The sequence below is a fragment of the Rhincodon typus genome, chromosome 17, assembly GCF_021869965.1.
Source record: "Rhincodon typus isolate 14 chromosome 17, sRhiTyp1.1, whole genome shotgun sequence".
NCBI classification, from domain to species: Eukaryota; Metazoa; Chordata; class Chondrichthyes; order Orectolobiformes; family Rhincodontidae; genus Rhincodon; species Rhincodon typus.
The window spans coordinates 8,921,879-8,935,030 of record NC_063348.1 but is presented as its reverse complement, the minus strand read 5'-3'; the positions used below and the strand labels follow the sequence as shown (position 1 = coordinate 8,935,030).

At 42.3% G+C, this 13,152-nt stretch overlaps 1 protein-coding gene across 2 annotated transcripts in view; it reads left to right on the top strand.

Moving 5' to 3' along the window:
* The window catches only part of b4galnt4a (beta-1,4-N-acetyl-galactosaminyl transferase 4a), a 659,693-nt gene that overhangs the window by 521,852 nt on the left and 124,689 nt on the right, over window positions 1–13,152 (top strand). For both annotated transcript variants that reach the window (XM_048607214.1, XM_048607215.1), the window contains exon 9: window positions 11,122–11,188. In XM_048607214.1, the coding sequence (XP_048463171.1) occupies window positions 11,122–11,188 (67 nt within the window). The remainder of the gene's footprint in view (window positions 1–11,121; window positions 11,189–13,152) is intronic.

The window sequence follows — 13,152 nt, the reverse complement described above, 5'->3', positions numbered from 1 at the left end:
AATACTCTAACAGATATCTTGGCCTACAGATACCTGAGATCAGAAGGTGGTGGTTTGGGCGGTTGGCGGTAAATATTTATATCCTAGGCCACCTTTCTAACAGCACAAGCACAGCTCATGTTTTCATTACTCTTCAAACCCTCTTGAAAATCACGTGTCTCTTCAATTATCTCACTGACTCCACAGTTTTGCTAAATATCATGAAATGTGGCTGGCACAGTGTATCCTAATACGATGTCTGTAAAACCAGATCAGTAGTTGCACTTAGCTAGCAATCGTCATTGGGGAGACAGGACAGGTAGCTCATTGGAAACTTGGCTAAATAACTAGGCACACATCTGATCACTGGATGCAGCCTTAGCAGCACTTTTTGTGTAAGCAGAAGTTGACCTTTGACATGGATTTTCACTCTTGAGTGAGGAACACAGCATCCAGTAAACTCCTGGTCCTTCTAATCTTGCTCCTGAGAAACTACCTGGATGGTCTGAATTTGATTCCAGGAGGGTGTGGGTTACTGGGAATCTGGGCTGCCAACCCCGGAAACAGTGCAGAAGGCAGTCACAGGGGTCTGCCACTGGTGGAGGTGGGTGGTGTCAAAGGTCAATCCAAATGCTCTGGGGTGTATAAGAAAAGGCTAAGTCAAAAAAACTCCATTCTTCATCCCTCAGACCCCTTCAACTCCCTCACTTCCCTGTGCATACTGCCCATGTAGTACACTTGCCATGCTATGGAACCAACCCTCCTATCCCATGCCAACCAATGCCCCTCTACTGAACTCTCATTGATCCTCATAATCACCGTGCCAACTAATGTTTTTCTACCCACCCAAGACCCTCATAACCCCTATGCTAAGTTAGTGCCAACTTATTGTCCCTCACCCACCACTGACTGCTCTCACATCCTGCATGCCAACTCCTTCATGGGTAGATCTCAGGAGCCATGCTGACCTGAAATGAAATAAAGTTCTAAGTGTCCGTTGCAAACTTTATTTTTTGAAAACAAACATCCATAAAGACGCATTCAATGCATGAAAATTTCTTCAACTATTTTTAAGCCTTTACAAAATCAAACATTTTATTGAACTCCACTATCCCTTAGGAAGATACCCCTTGTATTCATACCACCCATTGTTAACCTTTATCACTTGTTGAAGCTGTCAATCAAACTGTTCACTGACAGACTCCCCACTGCAAAAATCATGGATTCAATCACACAGAACTAATCATTCAATGATAACCCTCAGGCTTATGATAACAGACAATGCAATTGCAAGCACTTTTTTTTAAATTAACTATAGACTTTTCTTTTAGATTTAAAAGGCAGGAGACGTAATGCTTCAACATCTTGATAGTTCTGTATAGCTTATTCACTTTTTTTTAAAAAAAATTGTAGATTCATGTCTAGTCTTACCAGTTCTGAAGGGCTCTATCCATCTAAAGGGGCAACATTATTCTGCAAAAAGGGGGCTTAGACTTATCTTAAGGGTACACTACTTCTCCAAAAATCTCCTGCAGCTTTATGTTTAGTCGAATGTCTGAAGCCACCCCCATCATGTTTTGGACCCTGTACTGAAAATTGGCTTGGTTTGAAGGCAACTGTACTCTTGCGTGCACAGCTGTCTCTGTCAATCACAAATGTGCAACCTACGATGCACCCTCATTCCCCACCCCGAGCAGAAACCATGGGTACTGGGTTTGTGGCTGGGATTTTTTTTGGAATTGTGGCCCTGGTGCTGTTTTGACTGAGCTGGAGGTCTTTGCTGAGCTTGAGGAAAGTCCATTATATGCGTTCTGAAAGCTTCCCTGTACTTGACAAATCTGGCGATGAGTCAGCAAATTACCATAGTTCATCAGTGAATACGTTGTTGTGTTAGAACCAAAGTGTTGTACAGTACGGTGTAGAATGTATTCTACTGCTAGGGGACACTGTTTCAGGCCAGACTATCCAATTTCCATGAATGAGGATATCCTGAGGTCAGTTGAGGGGCTGTTGTTTCTCCTTCATTTGACAGGCAGTTGCAAATCTTTGTCAGAACAATCATTAGGAATTGACTAATATTTTTCCCCCTGTTATTAAAGTGCTGTGTTTGAATTCTGGTGTTTGAATAATGCCAGGCCCAAACTGTTGATATGCGGATTTGGCAAAGTAACTTTGCATGTAGTTATTACCCTCTCACGATGATCTATAGGCTGAGCCATACTGAGAGTTATTCAGGCAGAACATATATTTCAATCAACTGGGGATTCTTTACTTTTCACCCCACACTTACCCTTATTGTGTTCTCTTGTGATATGCTACAGATTTTTGATTCTCAACAGAAGGGAATGAAAGGCCATTCTGATTTTGCTGTTGATTGGTGAAATGCGTATGCTTTATCCAAAGTCCTGCCTATCAGGATCGGAATGGCTTGCAGAATTCCTAGCTTCTTAAAGACAGAGTTTCAGAAACCTTTGTAGCCTTAATGACACAGAGCTGACTGGCAATGCAGAGCCCTTTTTCCCTCCACATGAAGGGAACCAGTAGTCCCAGTGCTAGATCCCCACTTGGAGGTCAACAGTATTCCAATTCAGGATCTCTATTGATTACAGTTGGCAGTAATCTCAGTGCTGGTTCTCTCTTGGCAAAATCTAGCGGTAGTACCTGTGCTGGACTGTCATTCAGAGGCGAATAATATTCCAAGTGCTGGATCCTAACTACTTGCACCCAGTTCTAATCATTAGTGCTGGATCTCCATTGACAGAATCTACCAGCAATCCCAGAGTGCTGGATCATCAATTAGAGCCCAACAATAATCAAATATTAGTTCCTTGGCTTCAGAAAACTCAGTACTTACAGACTTAAAAAAAAAACCCTCTGATGAAAATGCAAGTCCAGCATTCCAAAGCCCTAGGACTCTTCAGATGGTACTAGGCGTCAACATTCTAAATAAAAACTGGAAGGAACTGCAGATGCTGTAAATCCGAAACAAAACCAGAAATTGCTGAAAAAGCTCAGCAGGTCTGGCAGCGTCTGTGGAGAGAAATCAGAGTTAACGTTTCGGGTCGAGTGACCCTTCCTCGGAACTCAGAACCTGCTGAGCTTTTCCAGCAATTTCTGTTTTTGTTAGGCATTACATTGCTGGATTGCCTGCATTGGATTCTAATACTATTCTGGAAGGATGTTTGCTTTACTTCTGGACGACTTAAAAAGTGGTGGGACTCAGTAAATGGAAATGCTAATCCTCTCTGCTACTGGAGTTACTGGGCTCCTGATGACATTTATTTTCTTGCATTCACAGTACATTTAATAATTGTTTTAAATCTAATAGTTCTTGCTGAACCTTTCCACTGTTAGGGTTGAAATGTCAGAGATATTGGATTTGTGTTGGTCTCGGCTAAGTTTTAAAACATTCAAAGGTTAACAGAACCAATTCACAGCAGAGCACAGTATGGATTCGCTATTGTTGTGAATTATGATGTTTGTGTCATCTCGAATGAGTTACTAAGATAAACAGGCACAGGGTGGAGTAGTGCATTTTTGGAATCTGTTCTTAGATCTAATTTACACAGGATCAAGATGGTTTTGACTGTCTCACCCAGCTCTTACTAGACTCAAAGCACGCTTTTGAAAACAGAATCGAGTTGTCAATCAGATTATCATAACAGCTGGCAAACGAAATAGAATTGTCATTTTGATGAAGTAGAACATGTTACAGTGAGCTGAGCTTTGGAGGCAAAGAGGTTTCACTTTACCGTATCTTTCACTTGAGTGAGCTGGGATTTTATGACTTTGGAAATCTTGGGAGGATCTGTATTGAAGTTAAAGTTGACTCTAATGTAAGATAATTTCATTTGACAAAGTACTAGAAATTTGGAGTTCCAATACAAAAGCAAAATACTGTATATGCTGGAAATCTGCAATCCCTGATCAAAACAGAAATTCCTGAAATTCTGGTCGGGCAGTATCTATGGAGAAATGCCCCTTTACCGGAACTGACGTTTTACGGCTTATCATGCCTTACAATTTTGATTTTTTTTTTTGGAAGAAGTTGCCAGAAAGGTGGATGAAGAGAAGTTGATCCTGAAATTTCTTTCTCAAAGGTAGTGAATGCAGGAAGTCAGGGAAGTCATACTGATTGTCCTACCCATCCAGTGCTTAAAATGGCAGTGACCATGAGTGTGACAATTTTGCCTGTTCACCTGCAACTTGAACAGAGTTTTATGTTGGCAATCAGGGGCAAAAGCCAACAAAAAGGGGCTAAAATAGTGAAATACAAATAGTAGAGATGAAAATATCAGCATTAATATCACTTCTTTGTGATTCTCATTTTGCTGTCATGATTGAAAAAGAGTCATAACTAAAAGTCTAGGTCCCCAGCTCCACCCGCAGCTCCCCTTTTGCCCTCTCCCAGCTCCTCTTATAATCCCTCTCTCTTAGCTCCACTTCCACACCTCCTTTTCCATTCCCTTCCCAGGTTTTCTTCTCCTCACTGATGTGGCTTTCGCCTCCATCTAGATGTTCTACCAAACGTGGCATTGCTTATGGTTTCTGTTGTTTGCTAGCCCCTACAAGGATCATTAACCTGCCTGTGGAGCTCATTGAATATGAGTTCCCTTGGTTATAAACAATGGCCTGCCATACTGAAACTCATCACCTGAGCCCTCGTGGCTGAGCAGTCTAAAGCTCCAGGTAAAGGCTCCTGTCTCTTCAGAGATATGGTTTCAAGTCCCACTGCTGTCAAGTTACTTTGATGAGGGCTCTTGTGGTGCAGTGGTAATGTCCTTGCCTTGGAGCCAGGAGACCCCAGTTCAAGTGTGTAATAACATCTCCGAATGGGTTGATTAGAAAGTATAATTAAAAGAGTCACAGGCCCTTAACAGTTTTGCCTGTAAATTATTAAATTCGAAACACGGTTGATTTACTTGTGGTTAATAGGAAAAGGAATACCACAGTGATTTGGCAGGGGTGGGAGGGGTGGGGGGGATGAAGAAATGTTCAGTTTAATATGACAACTCTTCTGGATATGAAAATAAATAAAAAGAATAAAACGACCTACGGTTGGGTCTGCAGAACTGTCTGTCCCAGGCTGCAATTAGTCTTTGTAGCCACAAGTAGGTGGCTGTATTTGGTGATCAGCAATAAATTATGTTCCTTTCCACTCCAGTTTCCTGAGTTATTTCACATTGTCGTGAAAGAGACCAGGACATGGCTAACATGCTATTTCAGAATCCAACAGACATTTATTACAGCTCATTAATATGCACAAATACAAGTAGACAAATAATATACTGGTAATAGTCCCTGGTGTATCAGGTCATGTTGTCTGGGTATAATATTTGATATTGGGACTTGTTTGTCTTTGAAAAAGTCTAGTCATAGTGTAGCAAGCTTATATCTGCATGGCAAAAATGAACAAACCTTCTCTGCTTCTTTAATACTGTTAAACCATTCTCGAGAATTGTCTCTTGCAACTCTTGTAGTTTCTTGTCTTTAGCAGATGCTGATTACAACAGTTCACACCAGCTCTGGCCATAATGTAACCTGGAAGACTACTACAACTTCATAATTTAGAGCATCGCCATATAAATCAAGAGAAATATCTCGGTCTTTGTGTGAGTTGGGTATACATTCCCCGACACAGCCTTACCGTCGCACCTTGAAATGAAGTACAACTACCAAAGAAGGATACCTGCATCCAAGACACCTCAACCTTTAAAATTCTCCAAACAAATTGTCACTGCCAGAAGAGTTAAATCCTAAATTTTCTGGACCAAGTTTCCTTTCCAAATTCACTTTGAAGCACTGGTCAGTCCATTTCGTAGAAAAACCCCATAATATTTATGATGCCATTAGATGAGATTGTTTCCAATGGTCATCAATTAGGCCTCCTGTTCACAATGACATATTCCAGCAGGATTTTTTCTTTATTCATTCACAGGTTGAGGGTGTCGCTGGCTAGGCCAGCATTTGCTGCCTATCCTTAATTGCCCAGAGGGTAGTTATGAGGCAACCACATTGCTGTGGGTCTGGAATCACATGTAGACCCAATCAGGTAAGGATGGCAGTTCCCTTCCCTAAAGGACATTAGTGAACTAGATGGGCTTTTCCGACCATCGGCAATGGATTCATTACACTCTTAATGCCAGGGATTTATTGCATTCAAATTCCACCATCTGTGTGGCGGGATTAGAACTCAGGTCCCCAGGATGTGACCTGGGTGTCTGGCTTAACAGTCCAGCGATGATACCACGAGGCCATTGCCTCCCCATTATTGATGGTCTACCTGGATATATTTGCATAACTGACAATATTGCAGTCATGGACTTTGAGGAGCACATTTAGGGCAATTGTTAGTGACATCATCCTCACCAGGATGACAGTCAATGCAATTTGCAATAAAAATGTGTGCATGCTTGCACAACTTTGAGTCCCTAAATTACTCCCATGCCATCCAAAGTACTGAGCCTATTTGCACATGCCATGTGTCTGTTTGTGAGGACACTTCCATGTGACCGTTGGAAGAGATACAAAGCTGCTTACTCAAAATACATGCACACCGCAGATCCCCAGCATGTGTGGTAATCATGAACTGCACGCTCAATGATCGATACAAAGTCCAGGAAGCTGTAAGGGTAATGAACAGTGAGCATCATTCCTTCACCACCAATGTTCATGTCAATATGATGGGCACACATGCACTCAAAGATAGTTGCTTAATAGCTATTTCCTGATTTCCACATGCAAATATAATGAAAGAAATAGCGGGATAGTCCAACTGATCTATCAAACCTGCTCCACCTTTCAGCACAATCATTGGCTGACTTCCTTGCCTGCCCCTTTCCGTAATGCTTGATTCCCTTGTCATACAGTTTTCAAAAAGACCTGCATTTATATTCTATAGTCTTTCATTTCGAACAGAATATCTAAAAGCACTTCATGGGCAATTAGAAATGGCCATTTCTGAAGAAGGGTCTAGGCCCAAAACGTCAGCCTTCCTGCTCCTCTGATGCTGCTTGGCCTGCTGTGTTCATCCAGCTCTACACCTTGTTATCTCAGATTCTCCAGCATCTGTAGTTCCTACTATCTCTGAAACAATTTTAACCCCACTGCGAAGCCTCTTCTAAGGATGCCTACCCTGAAGAAGTTACCCCCCTCCCTCCGGAACAACCTCAGTGGATCTCTTTCCCACTGCAACTGTCTCGTAATCTCTTCGGCCTTGAAACTGCTCGACCACGTCCTGAAGCAAACCAGGTACTACAGCCACATCACCTTTCTTAGTACATGCCTACGGACCATTTCTGAAGAAGGGTCTAGGCCAGAAATATCAGCCTTCCTGCTCCTCTGATGCTGCTTGGCCTGCTGTGTTCATCCAGCTCTACACCTTGTTATTTCTCTTCATGGACAATTATGTGTTTACACTCTGTCGCTGCTGTAAAGTTAAAAAAGAATGTGGCAGCCATTTTTGCAAACTAAAAGGTTCCACAAACAGTGATTCGATGATCCACCAAATAATCTGTTTTGGTGAACCTTAATTGAGGGATAAATATTGGTTAAGACCAAGTGACCAGGAGCCTCCTTATTCTTTTTCCGCTTTTGAGAGGGCCTCAGTTTAGCATTCTAAAAGTTTAGTTTCCTATCCACTCTTTAATTAGCAATATGGTCAAATGACAACGATGGAACATTTCTGCCTTTATAGAAAATCAGGACCAGTGTGTAGAGTAAGGCTAATGCAATAGTTCATTTTGTACCTCAGGTTTACCATGGATCTTGTGCATGATGCTTTAAAATAACTGTTCAGAGGCAGACGTTTTAACTCGCTCATTTACTTAGAGTTAAAATTGGGTCATTGCGTTGCTACCGTTTCTTGGTGATATTGTTAGCTCATGCTACTTTTAACGCACCTCAGGATTATTATGTAATAGCCCAGATGAATATGTGCTGCCTTTAATAAGTTTGGCAAAAGATGCGATTCCAAAATACTGCAGTAGCTGGTTCATTGCCACTCAGCATTGAAGGGCAGCATGGTGGCTCACAGCCCCAGGTTCAGTTCACCCTCAGGCAACTGTTTGTGTGGTGTTTGAAAATTCCCTGTGTCTGTGTAGGTTTCCTCTGGGTGCTCTGGTTTCCTTCCACAGTCCAAAGATGTGCAGGTTAGGTGGGTTGGGCTATGCAGATTTACAGGGAAGGCGGTGGGTCTGGGTGGGATGCTCTTCAGAGGGTCGATGTGAACTCAATGGGCCTAGTGGCCTGCTTCCACACTGTAAGGATTCTAAGTATTCACTCATTTCTGTAATGTGTGTGCTTGCATCTCACTGTATTTTGATCTCAAATGGTCCAAACCAAATTATTTAAAGCGCAGGCTTTGAATAAAATTGCTGAAAATGTTCTGAAATAAATTTGTGGAAAAACAGCATGTAGACAGATCTTCATTCTCTCCAGAGTGAAGACCTTTCAATTGAAGCTATCATCCTCCCATTGGGGCATTCAGCTGTGCTCCTGTCCTGAAAATATTGTTTCTTTCCTAAATGGTCAAGGCAAATTCCAATATATCTTTTAGGTATACCTGTCAGAAATCAACTGCACGTTTCAAAAGCTGTTTGTTTGGCAATGATGCAGAGTGTTTGCTGTTGATTTGTAGCAAATGCCACTGGAGACTCACTTAGAGATCAGCTCCAGATAGTCTGTCATACACTAGTAACGTTGTCACATTTAAACCGTACAGAAGGAAGAATGCAAGGACTTGAAATCAAATGAAGTCTGGCGCTGTTTTGTTTACAAAACTGCTTTCCCTTCACAAAGGCAGCCTTTGTAAAGTCCCCTACTTCTTAACTGTTGGTAGGAATGTATGAATAGGCTTTCAAAGGGAGACTTCATTGAAATTGCTGTTGGATGAGTGGCGCAATATTTGTTGTTGCTGTTGGACTGGGCTTCTGTTTCTCTTTGAATGTGCTTATGGCTATGAAGAGTATGGTCTGAAGGCTGATTGCAAACCAGCATATACAATACTCCAAGGAAGTTGACACCTTTCAGCAAACATTGATAGTGCCCCATCACTGTGGGTAAGCTGAGCAGGCTGTTTCCTCTCGAGGGTAAACACTGGGCATGAGGCAACTGTGCTTGTTAGCAGACTAATGCCACTTACGTTCCTGTGGTGAAGGCAAATTGGTGAATATGAATGAATGGAGAATTTCCAGTTATTAAATGCCACACAAGACCACAGAACACTCCTCAGAGACTTACAACTGACTGAATTCTTTGGACACGACGGTGTATAGAAACTGAACAGCAGTGCTGGTTAAAGGATACGTTTTAACATTACTTCTCTTTATAAATAAATGTAAACAGCTTCATGACAATGCGTCGGATTTTATCGTCCTATGGGAGCTGTTTGGAATGTTGTAGAAATTGCAACATTCCACAGATGCCATTCCTGCTGTTCCTGCCTTGTCCGGCACAGTTTATCCACTAGTGGTAGCCATAATCAAATGGTGTGGAGCAGACTCAATGTACCGAATAGCCTAAATCTATATTATAGAATCATAAAATCATAGAATCCCTACAGTGTGGAAGCAGACCATTCAGCCCATGTAAGAGCATCCCATCCATAACCCCCCCCCCCCCCCCCCCACCATATCCCCTATAATACTGCATTTCCCATGGTTAATCCACCTAACCAACATATACTTAGACACTGTGGGCAATTTAGCACGGCCAATCCACCTAACCTGCACCTCTTTGGACAAGTGGATGGAAACCGGAGCACAGACACAGGGAGAATGTGCACACTCCACACAGACAGTAGGCCAGGGCTGGAATCGAACCTGGGTCCCATGATGCTGTGAGGAAACAGTGATAACCACTGAGCCACCGTTCCGTCCCATATCTTATTCCTTTATGGCATTGGTTGGCCTGTCCACCCTTGAGCCAATTGGAGGATGCTTAAAGGCCTCCTGACACCTTGTTGGGGATCTTCTCTCTGGTGGCGAGAGGTCCAGCCCCATGTTGCACTGGGAGTGGCTAATGGCCAGTTAAAGATGGGTTCGCGTACTGAGGACACCCAACAAAGTCTTACCATCTTGGCAGTTACCCCATCTCTGCCCTTTTCTACCCCAGATTCCACCCCTATTAACTCTTAACCCAGATCATATCTGCCTCTGGAGCAGGTGGGACTTCAACCTAGGCCTCCCAACTCAGAGACAGGGACAGTGCTACTGCACCACAAGAGTCCCATAACCAGTTTTGTGAATGGAATACTAATGTGAAAGATTACTGCATTTGCCTACATAGCACTAATTATTACACTTTAAAAGTGCTTCATTACATTTGAAGCATCTTGGGATCTTTAGTGTGTTGAAATGGTGTATAAATGTAACTGTTATTTATTCTATTTTGTAACAAGTTTAGCTTTTGCAAAATAATCCCTCCAAATTGCAATGATTGCTGATTTTCTAGAGTTAGAAAATGGGTAGAGCCAATTTTGTTACTTTGTCAGTATGATGTGAGATATATGGAAATCAGGTTTTTAACTCTGCTAATATTGCTCATCTGAGTTATGGGTGAGTGTTAGTAATTAGATGAGATTGATGGGGTAATATGTTGAGGTTTTGTTTAGCCATTTAAAAAAATATGGGCAGGGCTGTTCATCACTGCCAGATCTAATTGGTCCCCATGCCCCAAGCCAGGGATTCCACTCCTGATAGTTACCTTCTGAACCTGTATTAGAAAGTACATGGAGTTAAATATTGAATAAAAACAGGGTTGAAGCAACCTGGATCCTCCACAGGTTAATAACGCTACCAGGCTAGCTGGCTTTGGTCATAGACGAAACATGACTGCTGACATGAGATAGCAGAGGGCTTCTGAAATTAATCTAACCCCAGGATGAGTCTGGGTGAAAGGGACAAAGGGGCTTTATTATGCTTTTTAAAAAGTAGGTCAATTATACTGAAGAATACAAATGAAAGAACAATTAAAGCTTTTACTTCTAAAATAAGCGTTTTGAGTTCTTCTGTGGAGAGAATTAATTTGCAAGTCCTCCATATCAAAAATTGTGTAACCATCTGGAATCCCATTTCATGATTGACACGTTGGCAAAGATCTTTCAGCAATGACCTGCTCACTGTTTATATGTCTTTGTTCTAGTGGCGGCCATTTCTCCCTGGAGTGAAGTTTGAGATTATCAGTTCACCGCACATCTCGCTGTACACAGGTAAATCATTTGCAATACAATTTCATTTACATGAAATTCTTGATGCATGAATTCTAGGTGGATTTTGGTGATCACCAATGTTGCCATTGAGTAACCATGGCTCCACCCAAAAGTTCCCAGATGTTTGCTGGAACGCAACTGCTGTATTTTCCTTCCTGTTATGTAGCCAGCTGCAATGGAGAAAGGACGAAAGGTAACTATGCAAATGCTGTAAATTTCACATAAAATGCTGGCAATGCACAACTGGATCAGAAAGAAAAATAATTGTTTCTGCGGTGCATATCCAAATCATCTCAGAATGCTAATCGTTTTTAGCATTTATTGGTTTGAATATAACAAGTGTGAAATCTGTCTTCTGAAGAAGAGACATGCCAGACTCAATGTTAACTCAGTTTCTCTCTCCACAGATGCTACCAGACCTGCTGAGTTTCTCCATCATTCTCTGTGTTTGTTTCAGATTTCCAGCATCTGCAATATTTTGCTTTTATGTGATTGCCAGGGTTGGAGGAAGACCTGGCCATTGCTTGTGAAACATGGAAACCTTATTAAAATGAAGGCTTTCAGTCTCTGTAAAATAGTTTTCTAAACCAACCAACCCCTGGAAGTATGGAGCTGGAGGAGCACAGCAAGTCAGTCAGCATCCGAGGAGCAGGAAAGCCCTGATGAAGGATCCTGACCCGAAACGTCGATTGTCCTGCTCCGCGGATTCTGTCTGATCTGCTGTGCTCCCCCACCTCCACATTTTATCGACTCTGACTTTCAGTTGACTGCAGTCCTTGCTATCTCCAAACCCCAGGAGTAGGATCGTTACTCAGCCCTTGTCTTTTCTCCAACAAAATTGGAAGACTGGTTTATGTCCTATCTTAAATATTTAACATTTTTACTTCCACCTGACCCAAACATCACCTGTTTTTGTGAGAAATTTAAATTTATCCATATTGCCTTTGAGAAAAAAATTGTTTCCCAAACCGTTCTTTGTTTATAGATGTGTGTTGTTTGCATATCTCCTAAGGTCAATAATGCTTTCAGTCACGGTATTTGCTACAAATCAGTCAGGTTAATCTTGTTTTATTCAATCATGGACGTTGACATCGCTGGCTGGCCAATATTTATTGCCCATCCCTAGTTGCCCTTAAGAAGGTAGTGGTGGTGAGCTGCCTTCTTGAACCGTTGCAGTCCGTGTGCTGTAGGTTGACCCACAATGCCCTTAGGGATGGAATTCCAGGTGTTTAACCCAAAAACAGTGAAGGAACAGCAATAGAGTTCCAAGTCAGGATGGTGAGTGGCTTGGAGAGGAATTTGCAGGTGGTGTTGTTCCCATTTATCTGCTGCCCTTGTCCTTCCAGATGGAAGTGGTCGTGAGTTTGGAAGGTGCTGTCTGAGGATCTTTGGTAAATTTGTGCAGTGCATCTTGTAGATAGTACACACACCTGCTATTCAGCATCAGTGGTGGAGGGAGTGGATGTTTATAGATGTGTTGCCATTAAGCAGACTGCTTTGTCCTGGATGGTGTCAAACTTCTTGAATGTTTTTGGAGCTGCACTCATCCATTCCATCACGCCCTGACTTACAAATGATCGATGGACTTTGGGGAGTCAGGAGGTGAGTTACTTGCCACAGTATTCCTAACCTCTGACCTACTTTTGTAGCCACTGTGTCATTTGGTGAGTTCAGTTGAGTTTTTGATCAATGGTAACCCCCAGAATGTTGATAGTGGGAATTCAGCGATGTTAACACCATTGAATGTTTAGGGGGCAGTGGTTAGATTGTCTCTTATTGAGATGGTCATTGCCTGGCACAAATGTTATTTGCCACATGTCGGCTCAAGCCTGGACATTGTCCAGATCTTGTTGCATTTGAACATAGATTGCTTCAGTGTCTGAGCAGGTGTGAATGGTGCTGAATGTTGTGCAATCATTGACGTACGATGTGGACAGGGGAGCCACGATGGTAGAGTTGGGGGT